Consider the following 21,980-nt stretch of genomic DNA (forward strand, 5'->3'; position numbering starts at 1 on the left):
GCAGGCAGGCACTCCCATCCAAGAGATTGGAAGATCCATCTCTGATAAAGTTTGCCACAGAGAAAAAGTTCCAAAGATACTATCTTTAGGGGTCCTCAGAATGGCAGGGTCTTGCTTGGTCACCAATGTGACGTCCACAAGTTGATAAGCCTAGTTCTCCCACACAGAACTTTCAAACAGTTTCTAAAAATATCAGCAGTTAGGGGTGCCTGGTTGGCTCAGTCGGTTGAGCATCTGACTTTGGTTCAGGTTATGATTTCACGGTTCGTGGGTTTGAGCCCCATGTCAGGCTCTGTGCTGACAGCTCAGAGCCTGGAGCCTGCTTCAGATTCTGTGTCTCCCTCTCTCTCTCTGCCCCTCCCTTGCTCACACTCTATCTCTCTCTCAAAATTTAAACATTAAAAAAAAAATTTTTTTAAAGTATCAGCAGATAGCCACTGTCATGAGGCATTTAAAGCAAGCCTCTAACATAAAAGACAGAGACCAAAACAAATGGGGGAGAAAAGAACTCAGAGGAATAACAGTAAAAGCAGGGAGGAAGAGGAGAAAAAGAAGAAAAAAAATTAACATTTTAAAAAAAGGTTATTTATTTATTTTGAGAGTCTCAGAAAAGAGAGAGCATGGAGAAGGGGAAGAGAGAGTGAGAATCCCAAGCAGGTTCCGCGCCAGTGGTGCAGAGCCCACACAGGGCTTGATCTCATGGCCATGAGATCATGACTTGGGCTGAAGTCTAGAGTCAGACACTTAACCAACTAAGCCACCTAGGTGCCCCTAACTATAATATTGAGAGAGGTTAGAGAAAATACTGCATTTGTGAAAGACGAATAAGATTCTTTCAGTAAAAAGCTGGATGGGGGAGACCTTCAGAAAACAAGAAGTGCCTCTTGGAAATTAAAAATACACCATAGCCTTATAAAAAGCTACAACACAGAAATACTGAAAGATAAAGTTGAAGAAGATTCCCAGGAGACTGACCAAATGAAAGAGATGGAAAATGGGGAACAGGTGAAAAAAACATGGGGCGCCTCAGTGGCTCAGTCAGTTGAGCATCTGACTTTGGCTTGGGTCATGATCTCGCGGTTCATAGGTTTGAGCCCCATGTCGGGCTCTATGCTGACAGCTCAGGGCCTGGAGCCTGCTTTGGATTCTGTATCTCCCTCTCTCTCTGCCCCTTGCCCCTCCCCCCTCAAAAATAAACATTAAAAAAAATTTTTTTTTAAATATAGGCACATTCCAAGAGGCCTAACATCCGACTAATATAAATTTTGGAAAAGAAAAAATAGACAATAGGAGGAAATTATCAAAGAAATAGGATGGAAAAGTATTCCAAGAACTAGAATCAAATCTGTAGATTGATAAAGCACGCTGAATAAAGGACACCAACAGCAAGGTATAATCCTGTTAGATTCAGAACTCTGAGAATAAAGAGAAAGTACTAAAAGCTTCTAGAGAGAGCAGTCACATACTGAGGGTTAGTGTTCAGAAGGGCATTAAATTCCTCAAAAGCAACAAAGTAGAAGACATTGGAGCAATGCCTTCAGAATTCTGATAGAAAAATATATTCCCAACTTAGAATTTTATAGCCAGCTAAACTGTCACCCAGGTTTAAGGCTAATAAAGACATTTTCAAACATATTGTGCATATGCCCTATGATATTCTGATATAATAAGAATATGTATTTGGTCTTTTTCCCTGGTTTCTGGCACAGAGCTCCTCAAACCCTTGGAATTTCCTGAATAGGGGTGATAAAAGCATCTTTTGTTATAATATTTGGTCTTTGTTCCCAGTTCCTGACACAAAAACTTCTAAAACCCTTGGAATTTCCTGAGTGATAGGAGTGTCCTTTGTTATTCATTACAAATCTCTTTCAGCCACACCTGAGTTTATGCTAATAAGGTGACTCTTTGTGGGCCCCTAGATAGCTTCAGGATGGGGGCTGGTTCCCAGAGGAGGCAACCATGTGATTAGAGGGTTGGAATTTCAGTCCCACCCTTTGACCCCTGGGAACCTTCCAGCTTAGTGAAGGTAGCCATGTGTGAGGAGAGTGGCACACATAAGGACAGAAGCTCCTGTGCTCAGGACCCATCTAGACTTTGCCCTATGTACCTCTTCATCTGGCTGTTCTTTTGTATCCCTTTACACTGTCCCTTTATGATGTATCCCTTTATGATTACACCAGTAACAGTATGCAATCCATTTTCTCTGAGTTCTGTGAGCCATTTTAGTAAATTATTACACCTGAGGAGAGGGTTGTGGGGAACACTCCCCCCTCAACCCTGCCCCGACTTTATCACCAAATGCTCAGAAGTACATGTGGCCCAGCCAGACAAGCCAACCCTGAGACAGTGTAGGAGGGACAGCACAAGGGTGTGAGTACCAGGAGGCAGGGATCACGGGGGGCTGTTTGTAGTTAGGCTGCCACAAGTAATAACTAGAAGTGAAAACTCAGGAACTATTATAAGGACATTACTTAGAAAGGTGAGATAGGGGCGCCTGGGTGGCTCATTTGGTTAAGGGTTGGACTTCGGCTCAGGGCATGATCTCATGTTTCGTGAGTTTGAGCCCCACGTTGGGCTCTGTGCTGACAGCTCAGAGCCTGGAGCCTGCTTCGGATTTTGTGTCTCCCTCTCTCTCTGACCCTCCTCTGCTTACATTCTGTCTCTCTCAAAAGTAAATAAACATTAAAAATTGGAAAAAAAGGGGCGCCTGGGTGGCGCAGTCGGTTAAGCGTCCGACTTCAGCCAGGTCACGATCTCGCGGTCCGTGAGTTCGAGCCCCGCGTCAGGCTCTGGGCTGATGGCTCAGAGCCTGGAGCCTGTTTCCGATTCTGTGTCTCCCTCTCTCTCTGCCCCTCCCCCATTCATGCTCTGTCTCTCTCTGTCCCAAAAATAAATAAACATTGAAAAAAAAAATTAAAAAAAAAAAAAATTGAAAAAAAAAAAAAAGAAAGAAAGGTGAGATAAATACCAGAAGAAAGAAGTTGCCCCTGAGAGCAGGAATCAGGGAACCAGAAGCTGCTGGTGTGAAAAACCTTGTAGAACAACTTTAAGAAATATTTCCAGGGGCATCTGGATGGTTTAGTAGGTTAAGCATCCAACTTCAGCTCAGGTCATGATCTCCCAGTTCGGGAGTTTGAGCCCTGTATCGGGCTCTGCACTGACCCTGCAGAGCCTGCTTGGGATTCTTTCTGTGCCCCTGCCCCGTCCCACGTGCTCTCTCTTAAAATAAATAAGTAAACTTAAAGAAAAAAAAGAAGTATTTCCTTTTTTTTTTTTTTTTCATTTCTGACCCCCGCCCCAGAGCACACAGCCATTTAATGCCCCTGAACACCAGTAGGAGAGCAACACATGGATTATGCGAGGAACTCATAGAATCTGAATCAGTGAGGCCCCTTCGGTGTTTGGAAGATGGTGTGATCTTAAAGAACAGCTTCCGGATAATAAACCTAAAGTGGTGCAAAAGAGGCCATAGTGACAGAACTTGAACTAGAACCCTTAAGTAAATGTGACCCGGGGAAGAGCATTGGGTAATGAGATGCTCTGGCATTTCTCTAATGTGGAACTGGGCAGGGATGGTGGGGGGGACACTGTTCTTTCTGAAGACTAGAAAGTTCTTAAGTGGAAATGTTTATGTGGTTTGAAGCTATAAATGGCAAAGCTTGTGAAAAAGACTATCCTTTTGACAGATAGTTGGAAAGCTCTTTATAGGACTCCCCAGGCTAAGGATGTGCCTCCTTAGTGAGGGTTTGACACACTTTGGAGAGAGTCTCTGTCCCTGTGTGGCCTGAGCCTTGTGGGCCATGCAGAGCCCCTGCCAGTACACAGCACCAGCCATTTGAGCTGGTTGTTGTCCCAGGAACCCCCAACATTTGTGCCCACAATGCTTGCTTTGTCCTTCATCCCCACATGTGCCCCTATTCAAGTCTGGTCTTGTTTCTCCTTATCTCTTCCTGTCACTGTGTATTTACCCTTCTTGAGCCTGCTGTCAGGAGCTCTAGGATTCTTGGACAGTTTGTCAATTCCATCTGCCTTTAATCGGGGTCAGGATAACATGAGAAATCAGGTGTTTGAGTTGGCGGGGAGTTGGGAACAGTGCAGTGAGACTGCCATATAAGTAAAAGCTACCACTGGAAGCATTCAGGCTTCTAATTTTTTAACCATTTTAATACCTCATTAAGATGTATTGCTTACATTCTTCTACTATAACTGAGTGTGTTGAATTGAAAATCTCAGGGTCTCTATGACAGGCTCAGCTCTCATGTACTGGGATGCCTCCAGTACCATTGCAAGGGGCAGAGGCTTAAGCGGGGGAAGGGGCAGTTTGGATTTTGGATGTGCATTCCTCAGTGTCTCTGTTTATATTTCACTCTGCCCACAGATTGGGGACCACAAATTCAGTGCCCACCGGATCGTCCTAGCGGCCTCAATCCCGTACTTCCACGCTATGTTTACAAATGACATGATGGAGTGCAAGCAGGATGAGATTGTAATGCAAGGAATGGACCCAAGGTACTCCATGTCTCCGCTAGGTCTCACAGCCTGCAGTGCCACTGGGGGGCCTGCAGCGGGATGCGGCATCTAGCGCAGCTGTGCGCACACAGTAGGTGATTTGGTAAACCAGTTAGAACCTCTGCCCAGTGGCCCGAGACAGGGTTAAATTGAGGAGAGTTTTTCTGATGCGTTTTTACTCTATTAGAGTAACACATTTAATAGGAACTAGACCAAGGTATTTTTTATAACTAGGATTGGGTACAAGGTGCTGGAATACTATTCTGTGTGCTTTTTTGTGCCAGCCATTGTAGCTGGCAAAACAGTTTTTCAAATAAGTGTCTTCATTCATTACCCTCCTTACCAGTCTAGAAGTGTTATCCATCAGAACTTCCTGCGTTTGTACTCTCTACAGTGGTAGCTACTAGCCATACATAGCTACTGAGCACTTGAATTTTAACTAGTGGGATAAAGGAGCTGAATTTAAAATGTTTTAAATTTAATTGTAATTAATATAGTTTTTAAATAGCCACGTGTGACTGGTGACTACTCTATTGAGACAACACAGATTCAGAAGATGGCAAAATTGTGATTATTTGATGGTTGAGAACATTGATGTCCAAAGAGGTCAGGCCCAAAAGTGATCCCCTCTAAATTTCTTCCACTGTCCAACACAGCCCTTCCTAGCAAACAGTTATTGGCCTCAAATGTCAGTACTGCCACTAGATGAATTTGCGCTAGATGAATTTTTGGGGGCGGGAGGCAGTACCATAACCCCTGAAATCATGCCATTTAGGCACTTACTTAAAGTTGTCCTTACATGTAGAGTCGCTTACTACTGGACCCTCTACATGGAAATACTTTCCTGATTACTGCATGCAGACTTTATGTAAACATATCCCATAGTATGCCTTTTTGGGCCTCGAAAGGGAAATGGATGTTTATGTGACTGATTCTATGCAAGTCTATGAACTGAGAATGTATGTTTATAACCTAGGCTGTATCCAGGGGCCCGCTGCACACCTACTATGTGCCTGGCACTGAGATCTGGAAATGCAGTAGCGAACAAAACACACAGGGTGACTCAGAGCCATGACATTCTCGTTAGAGGAGAAATAATAAACAAAACAGGGACTCTAAAACGTCAGCCAGTAACCTGTCATTTGTTGCCTACCTTCTTAATCTCACAGTGATGGAAAGAAGGGGTAAGGGAGCCAGGAAACTGTAGTACGCTCTGACTGATTGAAGGTGATCTGCCCCAGCACATGGGGAGGATTTATATACCCAGTGCAAGGCAGAAATCTCAGGCCAGCTCCCTCTAAGGAAAGACACAGAAGTGGGTGTGCAAAGGCAGTTATGCACTCTCTTCTCTCAGGTCTGTGTCTGAAGGAGCTGTGCTCATCACCACGCACAGCACACGTGCTTCATTTAAAAGAGGTAGACTGAGCACCTGTTATGTGTGCTGCTGTAGACACTGAGGAATAGCACTGAGAAGACAGCACCTCTTATTGTACCAGCTTTCTAGTCGTGAGCATCTGGCAATAAACATGCACATGTGTCACATGGCTGGCAAGTGAAAGTGATATGAGAAAAGTAAAGCAAATGAAGGTGGGCTTCTGTGCTGTTCCAGGGTGATCAGGGAAGGCTTCTGTGATGAGGTGACATTTGAGCTGAGACCTTAATTAAAGTGAGGGAGTGAGCCATCTGGGGAAAGAGACCTCCAAATAGAGGAGCAGCCAATGCAAAGGCCCTGCGGTGAGAGTATGTTTGGCATATTGGAATGGAGTGAGGGCTAAGAGTAGAAGGTGATGAGGTCAGAGAGCTGGAGAGGGGTCAGACCACATAAGGCCCTAGAAACAGAATTTGGATTTCATGCTCAGTGGGAATAGAAAGGCAAAAAAATTTGTTGGAATCTCATTCTGGAAATTTATCTCGAAGAAATAATAAGAAACATTATTTATGATTGCAATACAATGAATGCTATGAGCTATTTTGCCTACTAATAAAGGAAATAAATTATAGCTTGTTTATGTGTTGAAATACTATATAGCAGTCACTAAAAATGATAAACATGGGGACAGTATAGCAACATGGGAAAGGAGTTGATAAGTATTACATGATTATATCCATACCATCTCTACATGCAGGCAAATGGGAATTGAAAATGAACCTAGAAAAATAACCACTGTTGACTCATTCAGTAGTAAGATAATGGGCACTTGCTTTCTTTTTTCAGAATTTTCTGAATAAAATTAGGCAATAAAGACAGCTTAAGAAGTAGAATGTATCTTTGGCTCCTGGTGAAGTAATTATTCCTTTCAGATGGATTCTCAAAGGGCATGGGCAAAATGGATTTTAGAGAGGAGCCCACACATTCTCCAGGTCAGCATGTCAGCTTGGTTAGGGCCAGAATCTCTGAAGAGTATCTTTTCTGTTTCCTCTAGCGCCCTGGAGGCTCTGATCAACTTTGCTTACAACGGCCACCTTGCCATTGACCAACAAAATGTGCAGTCGTTGCTGATGGGGGCGAGCTTCCTGCAGCTGCAGAGCATCAAAGACGCCTGCTGCACGTTCCTCCGAGAACGGTGAGGTCGTGCGATGGACCTGGCCCATTTCGTTCCTGGAATCCCCTGTGAATTTGTTGAGTCTTTGGGGCATGCCGAGTTTTCCGAAGAGAGTGAGCCAGGGAGTTTACTCTGCAGAAATAACCTTTCTTCAGATCTCTGTCAAGTAGTTTACAGTTATTTGGGGTGAACATTTGAGGGGACATGATTTACGTACCCCCGCCTGCACTCCCCCTGGCCTGACATGTACCTCTTCTTCTGGTCCTCTCTTCAGTTTGACCAGCCACTAATTTAGCTGACTGTTCTCACCAAGCCGATTGGTTCAGTGCTACCTGTTGCCTAGCCTGTCTCCATCTTTGTGTAGATCCTGCCCCCTCCTTGAATGTCTTGGCTTCTTTTCCCTTCATCTCTTGAGGAGCCTACCCAGATTTCACCTCCTAGAATTCCCTGTCTCCCTCCGTCTCCCAGAAGCAATCATGGACTGTATCCTTACCTAAGTCCAGCATTTGGCAATGACCTTTTGATGACAGAGCAGATAAGAAGGCTCTTCCTCCCCCTCAGGAGGCAGAGCTCTTAGACACAGGGTAAAAGCTGCGCCTTCACCACTAGAGACTTGAGGGTGCAGGTTAGCACTGGGCTCCACATAGGCAGGGAGAAAGCAGAACAACGTTTCTACCTGAGATTCTATGATCACAGGTCCCTGACCTGAAAACCAGCATTCTTCCCACCTCAGATCTGCCCTCCTGAACCTCATTGCATTGTAGAGCTGCCCCCTCCCATTCCTGCTCCACCAGACCAGTTCGCTTAGCAGCTCTGTGGACCCCACCTGCTGTCCATGTCCTGCCCATGCGGTGTTCTTGGATGTCACTGAGCACTGCTGTGTGTGCACCTAGTCTTGATAACCATGGTAATGATGCTTAGCATGCAAGGCGCTCTCTGCTGGGCTCAGAGTGAGTGGTTTCATCATGAGGTAGATGGTCTGTTTCAGGTTTTACAGATGGAGACCACATAATGAGAGCACAGCCCCAGAGCCCCGCCTGACCTTGCCCCGGAATGCGGGGGGTGTGGGGCACACAGTCTTTCCTATTCATTTGTGAGCTGCTGCTTCTTCTTCTTCTTCTTTTTTTTTTTTGTCTATTTATTTATTTTGGGAGAGACAGAGACAGCATGAGTGGGGGGGGAGGGGTGAAGAAGGAGAATCCTAAGCAGGCTCTGTGCTGCCAGCTGCATAGCCAGATGCAGCGCTTGAACCCACGAACCGTGAGATCATGACCTGAGCTGAAACCAAGAGTCAGACACTTAACAGACTGAGTCACCCAGGCTCCCCTCATTTGTGAGCTTTTTAAGGACACAGATGAGACTCTTGTTTGTCTCTTTGTCCCCACAGAACTCAATGATTAATTAGGCACTCTGGAAAGAATGAAGGTTGGCCACTCTCACAAGGAGACAGCAGCTCCACCTAGGGGCTTTTGAGGTCATCACTATCAATACTGGACCAGCCTCTTTTATAAAGTAGTGTCGTCCAAAAGATGCTTAAAAAGTGATTTTTAGACCAGTGGAATTTTTACATGCATCAGTGACATTTTAGGAAGACATACTTAAACACAAAGCCTGATGTTATGTCTGTCTTTTGACATTTTTCCATTCAGCCCTGCAAGAAAAACACACCTTCAACTAAACTGGGCTTTGACATCTAAAAGAATGGGATGTGGGAAGCCTGTCTTTATTCCTCCACACAGGCCCCAGAGGCTTGGCCTGCTTTCTATTTTTTTTCCAGTAGTTACCATCACTGCTTCTGTTTCTTGGGGTGGTTCTCCTGAGCCTGGCTGCAGAGTGTGTTAGGGTGTCCCAGCTGCCCCCTTCCTATGTATCCCCTTCCTATGGAAGCATGTGGACCTTCCATTTTCAAGTTTTGATTGCTAATGACTTGAGAGAAACCGTTCTCAGCAGTGGTGGAAAAGACAGGATGTGCCAGGGCACAGAGAAGCTGCAAAGCCGTCAGAGTTCTTAGAGCAGTCTCTCCTGAAGTCTCTCCACCTATTGGGTCTTCAGCCTCTCCTGATTTTTTTTCTTTCATGAGACTGGGGTTGATTTTTTTTCTTGTGGCCCCTTTCCAAGTCTTCAGATGTATGGACCTCCTTGTGTCTAGGTGAGCATTGGAGCTGTGTATTTTCTAAAATACTCGTCTCAGAACATCAAATGCATCAGTGAACCAAGCCAGTAAGTTATTTAATTCAAGTCATTGCTTCCTGACTTTGATAAAGCATTACATCTTACTGTGGCCTCCTTGCTTACAAGCTGTGCCAGCAAGGAAGGAGGTCGTGAAGTGTCCACTGAAAGATGTGCGTCTGTATCAACACTTTGGGTTCTTTTTCCCTCTTATCTTCTTCCTGCTCCTGAACGGGGCCGTCCCCTGTGTGCCAGCATTCCCTCCTCCTTCCCCACCTGCTGCCTCACAAGCAGGCTGCCCACATCCCATCCTTTTAGATGTCAAAGCCCAGTTCAGTTGAAGATGTGTTTTGTTCTTTTTTTTTTTTTTTTAACGTTTATTTATTTTCGGGACAGAGAGAGACAGAGCATGAACGGGGGAGGGTCAGAGAGAGAGGGAAGCACAGAATCGGAAACAGGCTCCAGGCTCTGAGCCATCAGCCCAGAGCCTGACGTGGGGCTCGAACTCACAGACCGCGAGATCGTGACCTGGCTGAAGTCGGACGCTTAACCAACTGCGCCACCCAGGCGCCCCAAAGATGTGTTTTGTTCTTAATGCCAAGCCAGTGAAAGGCAAAGGTGAGGCGCAGGAATCCTAGCCTGAGAGGGAGCGGATGGGAATGTGCACAAGTCTCATTCAGTCACATTTGATGACTGAGCTGACATTCTGATCTTAAGCCCTGTGTTCCTCACTGGACATGCTGCCTTGCCTAAGTGTTGCTCAGTGCTCATGCTTCCCTGGCCTTTGTGGAAATGCATGTAGGTTTCCAAAGCAATGGACAGACAGAGCCAGTTCAGTCTGGAAGGGAAACAACATCTTGTGGAGTTTAGACTATCCCAAAGCCAGACTCCTGAGATTGCCCTTCAGGTCTGCTGATGAGGGGCAGGGGTGCTTGTTGGTGAGTACAACTCTGCCTAGAACTTTAAACAACATGGCGGCAGGGTGGGGGGAGCAAACCTTCTGATACATACCCTCTCCCTCCATGGATTTTCAGTCACAAAGTCAAAATAAGAAAAGCCCCATCCCCCCAGGGTCTCCTGCTGTCACTAAGATTTCAACACCACTTTGGGCTCATTTGAGATGCAACAGTAGTAAGAAAACCATTATAAAAATGAAGGCAGCTGCCCTGACTTCATGCCAGCCACCACGCCGAGTGCTTTTGCCACATTCTTGCTTAATCATGGCCACAGCCTGAGGAGGTGGGTAGCTGTTGTCAGGTGAGGCTTTTTCCAGGTGAGGCTGTTAGTGGCACTTGAGGGATCCTCCCCTGTCACCTGGTGCCATGCAAGGCCCAGATTTACCCAGATGGCCCCAGTGAGGGCAGGTCTGCCTTGGGGCCACGGGAACGCACAGAGGGTTCAGCCTCGGCACCGCCACTTGCTTGTAGAAGGCTGTGGGCACGTTTCTTAGTTTCTCTGAGCCTCAGTTTTCCGTCTAAAAATGGAGGCGATTACTGCTTGGCAGTGCGGTTGGAGACTCTGGCCTGGCAAAGTACTGGGCTCACCGATGGTGCTGAGTGGTAGCTGCTGCTGTCGCTTCTGGGCGTCTGAACAATTAGACCCATAGAGCTTCTTGCTACTTAAAAAAGATGAAAAAAGTAAGTAAAAGAATAAGATTTTAGATCAAATAAAAAGATGAAAAAGTGGAAGGGTCCCAATGTTAGAGAAGTCGTCTCCCCACGTGGTTTAAAGTCTCATCCTACAACCTCAGTACCCTCCTGGGGAACAGAGGTAGATGTTCACCAAAGCATGCCAGCAGCTGAAGGAAAGCAAACAGGTTTTCCAGTATGTGCTTTCTTCTTCTCTCCTCAGGGCTGCTTCACGGGACTTCCCGGAGAGCTCATTCCACCTAGACGCACTGAGCACGAGGCCCAAGAGGCAGGGCCCTCTGAGGATGTAAACTGTCTTAAGTTTAAGCCTGTACAGTTGAGGTGCTGAGAGGCACCCCTGAGATCACACAGGGAGTTTCCAGCAAAGCTGGGGTTTTTTCCATTCTGTAGCACCCCACCCCCCGGAACCAGCCCGAGAATGATCGAAGAGAACATTCTTCCTCTAAATTGTTTCTTTTCATCTTCTCTTACGCCAAAAGCCTCCACCCCAAAAATTGCCTGGGTGTACGCCAGTTTGCTGAGACGATGATGTGCGCGGTGCTGTACGACGCAGCCAACAGCTTCATCCACCAGCACTTTGTGGAGGTGTCCATGTCAGAAGAATTCCTGGCCCTGCCCTTGGAAGACGTGCTTGAGCTGGTGTCTCGGGATGAGCTGAATGTAAAATCTGAGGAGCAGGTGTGTAGAGCAGGGCAGCGGTCTGGTCTGCAGGTGACACGGGACTACTGCTCTTTCTGATCTTTGTTTTCAGTTGTTGGTTTTTTGTTTTTTTTTTTTTAATTTTTTTTTTTTAACGTTTATTTACTTTTGAGACAGGGACAGCACATGAACGGGGGAGGGTCAGAGAGAGAGAGGGAGACACAGAATCTGAAACAGGCTCCAGGCTCTGAGCTGTCAGCACAGAGCCCGACGCGGGGCTTGAACTCACGAACCGCGAGATCATGACCTGAGCCGAAGTCGGACGCTTAACCGACTGAGCCACCCAGGCGCCCCCAGTTGTTATTTTTTTAGTGAAGATCATGATGTGTGTGCAGCTTGTTGATTGTGGGTTTGTTTTATTATTCTACGTACATCTTTCATGAACATTTGTATCCATGTTAGTGTCTAACATTCAGTTGATCTTATCAACATCGCATCCCTTATTGGATGTTCGGGTTATTTCCAGCATTTACTATTGGAAGTAATGCTGCCATGAAAGAATCTTATTCTAAAGGAGAGCAGAGCACCAGGGCAGTCGCTGGGGAGGAGTATGAGGTCAGGAGGGGTTGGTTTATTTTTTAAGGTGAGAGAAATGACAGGTACATTTGGCTGCTGGTGGAAATTTTCCAGAAGAGAGGGAAGAGTTGGTGATGTAGGAGAAAAGGGAGAATGACTGCTGGAGCAATGTCCTCAGTAAATGAGAGGAGGCAGAGCAGAGGGCACAAGGCGTGTACCTGTTAGAAGTGCCAGCCGTTCTCATCCGCCACCACAGGAGGAAGAACCCCCGCACCCAGTGGCAGCGGGGAGGCGTGGGGTGAGAAGGGAGGTGCTGGCAGATTCCATTGACATTCTCTTCTGGCTTGGTTCTGTTTTCTCAGCTGAGAATGGGGATCAGGAGGAGTAGTAAAAACGTGAGGTCGGATGAAGAGGCATGCACCAGCCCTGTGGGAGCTGGAAAGGAGATGCAGCTAGAGGAAGGAAGAGGGCTTGGTGGGAAGCGGCCCCGATGAGATTAGCAGTCACATATTTAGAATGGGCCGGCCAAAGGGCGCCTGGCTGAGCCGAGTCAGAGGTGCATGCAACTCATCTTGATCTTGGGGTTGTGAGTTGGAGCCTCATGCTGCATGTACAGATTACCAAAAAGAATAGATAAACTTAAAAAAAAAAAAAAAAGAATGGGTGGGCCAGCTCTGTCAGCTGCAGAGTGCGGGTGGGGGTGAGCTTAAAGAGCTGGACCTCACCAGAGTAGAGACTTTTTTCCCAGGTGGGCGTGATTAAGGGAGATAGGCTCAGCATGGGCACTGAGGGCACCCACATCATAACTCATGGAGCCAGTGCTGGATGACAGTGGGGAGGAACCAGGCTCTGCAGGGGGCCCTGAGAGGGAGGTTGGGGGAGAGGGAGCACTGTCAAAGGCTCATTGGCATCAGTTACTGAGCAGAAAGGATTGGAGGCGGTGGTCACTGCCGGCAGATTGAAATTGATGGAAGACGCAGAGCCTTTGGATGATCAGAGGGTCCTCGAAGGACAAAGAAGACCTCTTATCAGAATGGTCGAGAAGAATGTGAATAAATGGGAGTGCAGGGTGTTAGCAGAGGAGCGAAGGGTGACCCTTTAGGTGAGCAGAGGTGGGTGTAAGCGCCTGAAGAGGACTGGGAGTAGATGTTACCTGGAGCAGAGTGGGGCGAGGGCTGCACAGCAGAGGGCTCGAATGCAGGGGTGAGGTGTTTAGATCTGGCCCTGCGGACACCGGGAGCACCACCCGACAAGGCCTCCACCTGTTCATTCGTTGGGAAACTAACCAAAGTCCAGGGCAGAGCAGCTTGGGGTATTTGCAGTGGAGAGTCCTGGCCTGTCGTGAAGTTCTGCTTCAGCAGGAGGAGCCCCAGGCTCCAGGAGGCTGCTTATTTCCCTAATGTCAGAAAAGCAGGGGGAAAGTGGGCCCTGAGTATGGTCGTGTGGGCCCTGTGATTCACAGGGAAGAGCTCCGTCCCAAGAGCAAGCCCCTCTCTAGCCATTCCACTAATGAGCGTGACCTGGGTCAGTTCAGTTACAAGTGATACATTTCAGGGGTTTTAGAGGGACATACCCTTGTGGCTAGAGCTGTTAGGGAGACCTCCAGAGAACGTGGATCTGGAGCCAGCGTTAAGAAAAGGGGAGTGGGTTTAGAAGAAGAAGAGGAGGTGAGGGGACTTGGAGGTGACGTGAAGGTGGCGGTATGAACAGAGAACTAGCCAGCCTGGGAGGCGGTGGGGGAGGGGGCTAAGGAGGAAAGCAGGCAGGGTGGAATGCAGAAAGGAATAAGGAACCATTGACAGCTTTTCTTTTCTTCTTCTTTTTTTAAATGTTTATTAATTTGAGAGAGAGAGACAGAGCATGAGCAGGGGAGGGGCAGAGAGAGACAGGGAGACAGAATCCAAAGCAGCTCCAGGTTCTGGGCTGTCAGGACAGAGCCCAATGCAGGGCTCGAACCCATGAACTATGAGATCATGACCTGAGCTGAAGTTGGATGCTCACTGACTGAGCCACCCAGGTGCCCCAGCAGCTAGCTTTTCATTAGGAAGGTATAATGAAAGCCAGGAGCTTGTTATAGTCACGAGGCTTGTGTTTCAAAAGATGGCCAAATGGGGCAGCTTGGGGAGGTAGAAAACAAGGAGGAGGAAAGATTGATGGACCCAAGGGACTGGCTGAATATAGGGAGTGGAGGGATGGAGACAGGGTGGTTGGGTGGGGTGCCTGGGGATACGGCCCGGGGAGAGAGGAGTTACTGTACAGCTTGCATCTCTGCCACGGCAGGTCTTTGAAGCTGCGTTGGCCTGGGTCAGATACGACCGGGAGCAGAGGGGGCCCTGCCTGCCTGAGCTGCTGTCCAATATCCGCCTACCCCTCTGCCGGCCCCAGTTCCTGTCGGACCGTGTGCAGCAGGATGACATGGTGCGTTGCTGCCACAAATGCAGGTGAGTGAGGATCAGCCTGCACAGGATGCTGCCGGGGTCCAGGCAGAGGAGAGGACGTGGCCCCACTTAGGCTGTTTATGTTCCAGCTCAGGGGAGGAAGGATTGAGTGATCAGTCCTAATTTATAGCACGCAGATTGATCTGTCTTCTGTCTAGAGCCCGGAAAAGCCCAAGTCTGACCTCTTGGGCAAAGAAATGTGCCATGAGGGAGCATCAAGGCAGAGGGGCTTCCTCCCCCATGCTGCCTGAAGATTTCCTAGCATCTCCAGGAGCTCACTTGGTGGCGACTCCCTGGGGCTCCTTACTGTCTCCAGTAAACATTAGGGCGCTGGCCTTGGGTGGGTTTGGGCCCATCTAAGTGATGGGCAAGTGGGTGGGGGGACATGTTTACGGCACCTGAAACTTTTACCCTGGGTAAATCAGTGCTGACCTGGCACAGCAGAGCTCCCAAAACAGCTCAGAAGGCGGTAGCCCTTTAGGAGGATCATTATAAAAGCAGAGCAGCAAAGAACAATGTTCACCTTCCTCCAAACTGCTTGTCATATTCCCAGCGGGTTCAAGGGAGGTCAGTGGCTGTGTGCGAGCAGTATGAAGGTGTGTTTTGGCAAGGGGTGGAAGTGTGGCTACAGGTAGGTGGGACCCCGCAACCAGCAATCTCAACGGTGCTGTTAAATTTGAACTTCATTCTGTAGGCAATGGGTAGCTATCAGAGGTTCTTACAGAGACAGTTTGGACTATAGTGTGGAGGGTGGAATGGAGAGGCAGGACTGGAGGCAGAGAAATCCACCAGGAGCAGTCGGCTTCTGCTGCCACAGTCTAGGTGAGCAATAGCGAATTGCAGGGTGCGAGCCATAGGTATAGGAAGGGCTGGGTCTCCGTTGTGACAGGATGCAGGCTGCTTGTTGAACCTCCCCAATGCCAACTGCTGTGGCCGTCACCCTGTTCTTCTGCCAGGTGTGTGCTTGTTAGAAGATACTCATTTTGATTACACCTGCTGACATGGGCTCTGCTCACCCTGCCTCTCCAATTTTGAGCATGTTTCAATAGCTGTGTATGGTTTCCCCTGGACTCCCCTGGGTTCAAGACCAAACCTTCCAGAAGGCTTCTCCTCCCATGTTTCCCCTGCAGTTCGGGTGGGGAAGCCATGATTGGAAATACACATGTAGACCACATGGGGAGAGTACCTCCTGTCATAACATCTTGTGCCTTGTTCCAGGGACCTGGTAGACGAAGCAAAGGACTATCACCTCATGCCAGAGCGCCGGCCCCACCTGCCGGCTTTCAGAACTAGGCCTCGCTGCTGCACATCCATCACTGGCCTTATCTACGCCGTGGGGGGCCTCAACTCAGCAGGTATCTTGCAGCTCCTCTTTGCAGCGCCCTGTCTTGGACTTTGTGGACGAAAAGGCACCCAAACAACCTAGCCCGGCCCTCTGGTTCCCCTCCCTCGTGTGTCACCACCCTGGTCCCTCTTGATTTTGTACAACTGTACTGCACTTAAAGCATGTCAGATGTTAATACCGTTGAATCAGAATATCAGAGCTAAATACAGCCCTGGGTAGAATTCAGTTAAACACCCAGTTCTGTTACCAAGCTAATCACATTGGTCATACGGATCTCTGGAGTTAGACTATGACCATGTCCCCATGAGAAGGAAAATTCTCCACATACACAGGTTCTGCCACTATCAATAATGCTGTTTTCACTTCCTACCTGCAATGAAAAGCACACATGCTTCAGAATCCGTATGTTGTTGGCAGCTCTTACACAGTCAAGTTTTCAGGAAAGCTTGTGGGCCCCTCTGCCCTCCTGCCCACCCAAGCACTGCTGCAGGGCAGGAGAGATTTGTAACGTGGTGCCTGAATCTTTGTGGTACAGTGGCGTGAGATTGTCATCTAGGTGAAGGCCAGGCCGGTTCACAGTGTCAGTCTCGGTTTGTGGAGGTGGGGCGTTGGTGGGCAATCCTGGGCAGCTTCATTTTTAATTGAAGGTTAATGAGAGGTGGGTACAAGTCTCTGCTGCTTGTTAACCATGTGACCTGGAGAAGGGAAGTCCTTCACTAGTACACGCTGAAGTGTGGACGGTATGAGGTACCCCACAACAGAATAACACAGGGAAGGTGGATTATCTTATTTGATCCACAAAACAAACAAACAAACCTGTTGTATAAAGGTAGGGTTGGAATCATTCCTGGCTACTGTAACTACTGTTTATTGAGAACTTAGTATGTTTTAGAACTATGCTAGGTGCTTTGCCTATTCTGTCATTTGATCGTGACAACAAAGCTGCCACAGAGATTATCCCCATTTCATGTGTGAGAATAGAAGATAAGAATACAAAGCAACTTGCCCAGAGTCACATGCTAGTAAGTGAAAGTCAGCAGGGGACCCACCCCTTCCCTCCAGGCATGCTTCCTGCCCTGGGGGGATAGTGTGCCCATTTCCCATCTTTGGCTTTAAGCAGGTGGAATACCTCACTGCAGTTGTAAAACTGCCCTCTCTAGAAAGTACATGCCTCTTGTCTGATTCTGATTTTCCTTGAAGAATTAGGTTTGAGGTTAACACAGCTGGAATGTCGTAGTGGGCCCATCTGGCTCCAGTAATTCTGTGGGAAGAATTGATAGAGTCAGGTCAAACGTTCCATATAATCAATGCCCAACAGCCGTGATCTAAACACGTGGTCTCATTTGTTTTAATTTGAGTAGCAAATTTTTATGCAGGTGATTCCCTGAATGTGGTAGAAGTATTCGACCCCATCGCCAACCGCTGGGAGAAGTGCCATCCCATGACAACAGCCCGCAGCCGTGTCGGTGTGGCTGTGGTGAACGGGCTTCTGTATGCCATCGGAGGGTATGACGGCCAGCTACGGCTGAGCACTGTGGAGGTCTACAACCCAGAGACGGACACATGGACCAGAGTGGGGAGCATGAATAGCAAGAGAAGGTATCCTGGAGGCCACTTGTGCAGCCTGAGCACACACACTGAACATCTGGGGAGCACCATGAGAGACAAGCAGAGGCACATAATAATGTAAAACACAAGCTGGCCTGGGAGTTTCCTGCGGCCAGGCCAGCCACAGCCAGCGCCTCCCGGGAGCCAGCCCCCTCTTCTGCTTTAAAATCCCTGCCTTGTCCTTTGAGGAACCTGGGGAGATGAGACACAGACATGTGGAATTTGTATTATTATTTAAGTGTCAGATAAGGACTGAAAATGCACGTTATGGAAGATTCGAGAAGGGGAAAAAAACTGGATGGGAACCTCTGGAAGATTTCAGGGAAGAGGTGGGATGAAAGTCGACACTTGAAGAATGAGTAGGATTTCACTTTATTAGTGATAAAAGGAAATGAGCGATGTTGTCCCTTATACTCTCTTCCCCCCCACATCTCTGCCACACGCAGGCTTCCACTACCCCAGGGAGTATGTGAGCCGCAGCAGTGCACTTTACTTCAGGGCCCCCACCCCCAGGTGTGAGCACATAGGTATTTGTGAAGTGGACCAAGTTTATGTCGCTTAACAACTCCCGGATACTTGTTTCCTCCATCGCTTGCCTGCTCAGATTTCCTGAAGAAGGGTTCGAGGGCATCCAAATAGCACCTCCATTCAGCCTTCTTAGTGCTGAAGAGGCAGGCAGCCTCTTCCCTTACACCAGGCGTGTGTGGAGCATGTGCACGGTTGGGCGGTGGGAGCTCTGGAGTGGGAGGGGATAACTGGACAAGTTCTTCTGCCCTCCGTGGGGCCACCCGGATCAGCAGTTTCAAGTGGCATTCAGGTTTCTCTTCCAGGGCTGACAGAGGAGAGAAAGTTGTCCCTACCCGTATAACCAGAACAGTTCTGCATTTCTCTTTCATAAACTGAGCTTCCTTGACAGAAGCCCAACTCTAGGGGGAAAGTTAAATGAATTATTTTTGAAAGGGACAGTTTGAAAACCACTGGGGCAGATGCTCTGCTTTGGGTTTTCTGTTTGTAAGATCAAGTGACTGCATATGTGGTGAGGAGGAAGAATCGGGGTGGGAGACCTTTACCATGTGAAAGTGTCGGGCTGGGAGGCACATGTGCCCCGTCGTGCAGTTAGTACATGGCCTCGAGCCAGAAGGAATCTGCTTCTGTACTGATAAGACCAGATTCACAAAGGGTCAAATTAGGCTCGTTTGGGAAAAATAAAGTTTGTATACACGATCTGCTCCTCTCGAGACCCTGAGCTAACAGGCTTGTGGTTCCTTTCTCTCCCTCTCCCTGCCTCAGTGCTTCCCTTTTCAGCTCCTTGGGTGCTTTGTGGCCTTCTGTGGCCTCGTATGACTCATCGCTCCATTTCCCCAACCCCTGACTGCCTTTTTTGCTTTCACTGCAACTACTTGTTCTTCCTTGTGTGTCTGCTCTGGGCAACTGCCTTGCCTTGACGTCCCCGGGTTTGGAGTGTTGTCCAGCAGGAGAGTCCCCTGGGCATCCCCTTCCCTCACTGTGGCTAATGCCCTGTTATTAGTAGCGTGGATCCAGCTCCATTTCCTCCCTTTTAAATTACAGGCTGCCTAAAAATGTTCTGAGTCCCTTGCCTGCTGACACCCCACATGGTAGTCTGTCTTGCCAGTTGGTGACAAACTCCTCCCTGCTGTCAGCCCTTCCCCTTCAGGCTTTCTCTTGTGGCCCATTCTAGTCCATGCTGGTCAGCGTGCCCCCCCACCCCCCTCCCCCTTCACGCTGGTCTCTACCATTTAGTTGACAGTTAACCTGACGCAGTTTTGTGGCACCTCTTCTCTCATATTGCTGTTGAGCTCATTCCTGTGTTGTTACATATGTCTGCTTCTAGCAGGATAGTGATGTGTCTAGTGAATTTGTGGTCTTCCCATGGTCCTTGCCTGAGGCAAGAGTCCTTTTCCTCTTCTTGGCTGGTTCGGGGTGGGGGGGGGGGGTTCTGTTACTGAGTCCCTCAAAGGGACATTGCATGGAATCAGCTTGATTTTACATTGGAAAGGTGGCAGTTAGCCCGGTATATTTTATTTTCCTGTTTGTCAGCCACCCAGATTCGTTTTTAATCTTCTCCAACATCAGATTTGAAAACCGTGAATCGCGCAGCTTGGCACTCATGTTTCTCATGAGGCTTTATGTAGAACGGAAGATTATATGATTATGCCAGACCACTGGGTCTTTAATCTGAGGAGAGTGGGGCATGGTAGACAGCAGGGGAGTGGGCTTGTCACATTTAGATAGGAAGCATGCCTCTCCCTGGGCAGTCTGGAAAAGCACCTGACCTCCCCAGCCACAGCTGCTCATCTGTACAATGAAGATGGTGGTACCTCCTTGCAGGGTGTGGTGAGGGTGGGAGATAGCAAGCCTAGAGTACCTGCCCTATGTCGTAAGTGCACAACAGGAGACTAGCGTCACTCACTGAGACAAAGTAGGGGCCATCGGGGCCACATCTGTCATGAAAAGACATCTGTCGAACTTCACAGCGAATTAAATAAAATCAGGCTAACACAACAAACATGTTGAAGGCCTATCACGTACAAAGCACCATGCTAAGCACTGTCAGAGTCACACAGAGGAAGACCCCTGTCTTCCAGGAGGTCCCCACTTGTTGAGAGGTGACAGGTGCCAGAATGTAGCACCTGTGGGTGGGAGCTTTGGCTTGCTCAGCACTGTGAATCTAGTGCCTGGGATGCGAGCCTCCTGAGTACCTCATGGGATCTGAGGAGTGAATAAGTGACCACAACCAAGCTGTGATAAAGAAGCTGTCCCTGGCAGCGAGGGGCGGGAGGGACGGACTCTTGCTGAAGGATCCAAGATGGCTTTTTGAGCAGGAGAAAGAGGAATTTGACCTGGGCCTCAAAGGTGATGAGACCCTGAGCACAGCAAGGTGGAAGGTGAGCATTTCAGACAGATTAAGGACTGAGAACGGGCCCCAGAGCAAACCCTGGCAGGGGGTACCACACGGCAGCTTCTTTCTTTCCCCCTCAATTTTACACCTTTACTTAGACACACGTGTGGGATTTAGGTCTGCTCTAGAAAGAGGCATCCCCCAGGGAGCATGAAAGGCTGGCCCTGGAAGTCGGAGGCCCATCTGGATGACAGCTCTGTCTTTTTCAGTGCCATGGGGACGGTCGTGCTGGACGGGCAGATCTACGTCTGTGGGGGCTACGATGGCAACTCTTCTCTCAACTCTGTGGAGACCTACTCACCCGAGACAGACAAGTAAGGACTCCAGCTCCCGGGACAACTGAAACTTGTTAAACAGAGTATAAAGAATTAGACCTGCAGGATAGAGAATATCCTAGTCGCCTTTTCAGCCCGTATAGTACCTTGCATATAATAAGTATTTAATAACTTTTGGTTAAATGAATGAAGGACTGAATAAATTTTATTGTATTTTATTTTTTTAAGTAAGCTCTGCACCCAACATGGGGCTTGAACTCATGACCCTGAGGTCAAGGGTTGCAAGCTGTACCAACTGAGCCAACCAGGCTTATTTTATTTAGTTTTTTAATTTTTTTGACTTGAGAGAGAGGCAGAGGGAGAGAGAGAGAATCCCAAGCAGGCTCCACTCAGCATGAAAGCCCGACATGGGGCTTGATCCCACAACCCTGGGATCATGACCTGAGCCAAAGTCGTGAGTCAGATGTTCAACCAACTGATCCATCCAGGCACCCATGGATTGAATAAATTTTTAAAACAGATAAGTCTGCGTAGATAGCTGGAAATGTTTATTTAATCATCTATGCCTCTTTGTTAAATCAGCCCATTTTTTAAAATCTTTATTTATTTTTGAGAGAGAGAGACAGAGTGCGAGCAGGGGAGGAACAGAGAGAGAGGGAGACACAGAATCCAAAGCAGGCTCCAGGCTCCAAGCCATCAGCACACAGCCCGACATGAGGCTCAAACCATGAGATCATGACCTGAGCCAAAGTCGGTCACTCAACCGACTGAGCTACCCAGGCGCCCCTAAATCAGCCCATTTAATGGAAGTGCAGGTAAAAGGGGATAAGAAATAAATGCACAACACTTTCCAAAGTAGGATAGGTATGACTCGGGTAGGATGTGATTTAGAGAAAAAAAAAAAAGTTATATGGTCAAATAAGCTTAGAAGACATTGATGTCTGTACCGCTAGAGTTCCTGTCTTTCCATAAAACATGCTAACATTTTAAAGACTGAAAAATTCTGCAGTGAAGAAGTCTGTTCAATCTCATCTTACACAACGCCTGTCACCATCTTCCTTTATGGAATACTCTTTGGAAAACAACTGGCAAGGTTAGCCCAAATTTTTCATTTCAGTATTTGAATCTTCTCATAAGCCAGTTAGTTGATTCATTAGAATGCTTTTCAGCCAATGTTCCATTCACTTAACCAACTTACTATGTATCAGGCAGCAGGCTGGGTGTCTGAGATCCTAGCAGCCGGTCTGCAGGGGCCACAGGTGCATCATGATTATCCTACCCTGGGGGCGTCTGTTTGAAGCTCTTGGGT

At 48.0% G+C, this 21,980-nt stretch overlaps 1 protein-coding gene across 3 annotated transcripts in view; it reads left to right on the forward strand.

The window, feature by feature from the left end:
* The window catches only part of KLHL18 (kelch like family member 18), a 55,259-nt gene that overhangs the window by 28,451 nt on the left and 4,828 nt on the right, over positions 1–21,980 (forward strand). For 2 of the 3 annotated variants that reach the window (XM_045492709.1, XM_045492711.1), the window contains 7 exons: positions 4,379–4,509; positions 6,933–7,073; positions 11,350–11,548; positions 14,366–14,526; positions 15,742–15,878; positions 17,230–17,467; positions 20,606–20,710. In XM_045492709.1, the coding sequence (XP_045348665.1) occupies positions 4,379–4,509; positions 6,933–7,073; positions 11,350–11,548; positions 14,366–14,526; positions 15,742–15,878; positions 17,230–17,467; positions 20,606–20,710 (1,112 nt within the window). The remainder of the gene's footprint in view (positions 1–4,378; positions 4,510–6,932; positions 7,074–11,349; positions 11,549–14,365; positions 14,527–15,741; positions 15,879–17,229; positions 17,468–20,605; positions 20,711–21,980) is intronic. The other variant, XM_045492710.1, reaches the window with a different exon arrangement.

Source organism: Leopardus geoffroyi, chromosome A2 (assembly GCF_018350155.1).
Source record: "Leopardus geoffroyi isolate Oge1 chromosome A2, O.geoffroyi_Oge1_pat1.0, whole genome shotgun sequence".
NCBI classification, from domain to species: Eukaryota; Metazoa; Chordata; class Mammalia; order Carnivora; family Felidae; genus Leopardus; species Leopardus geoffroyi.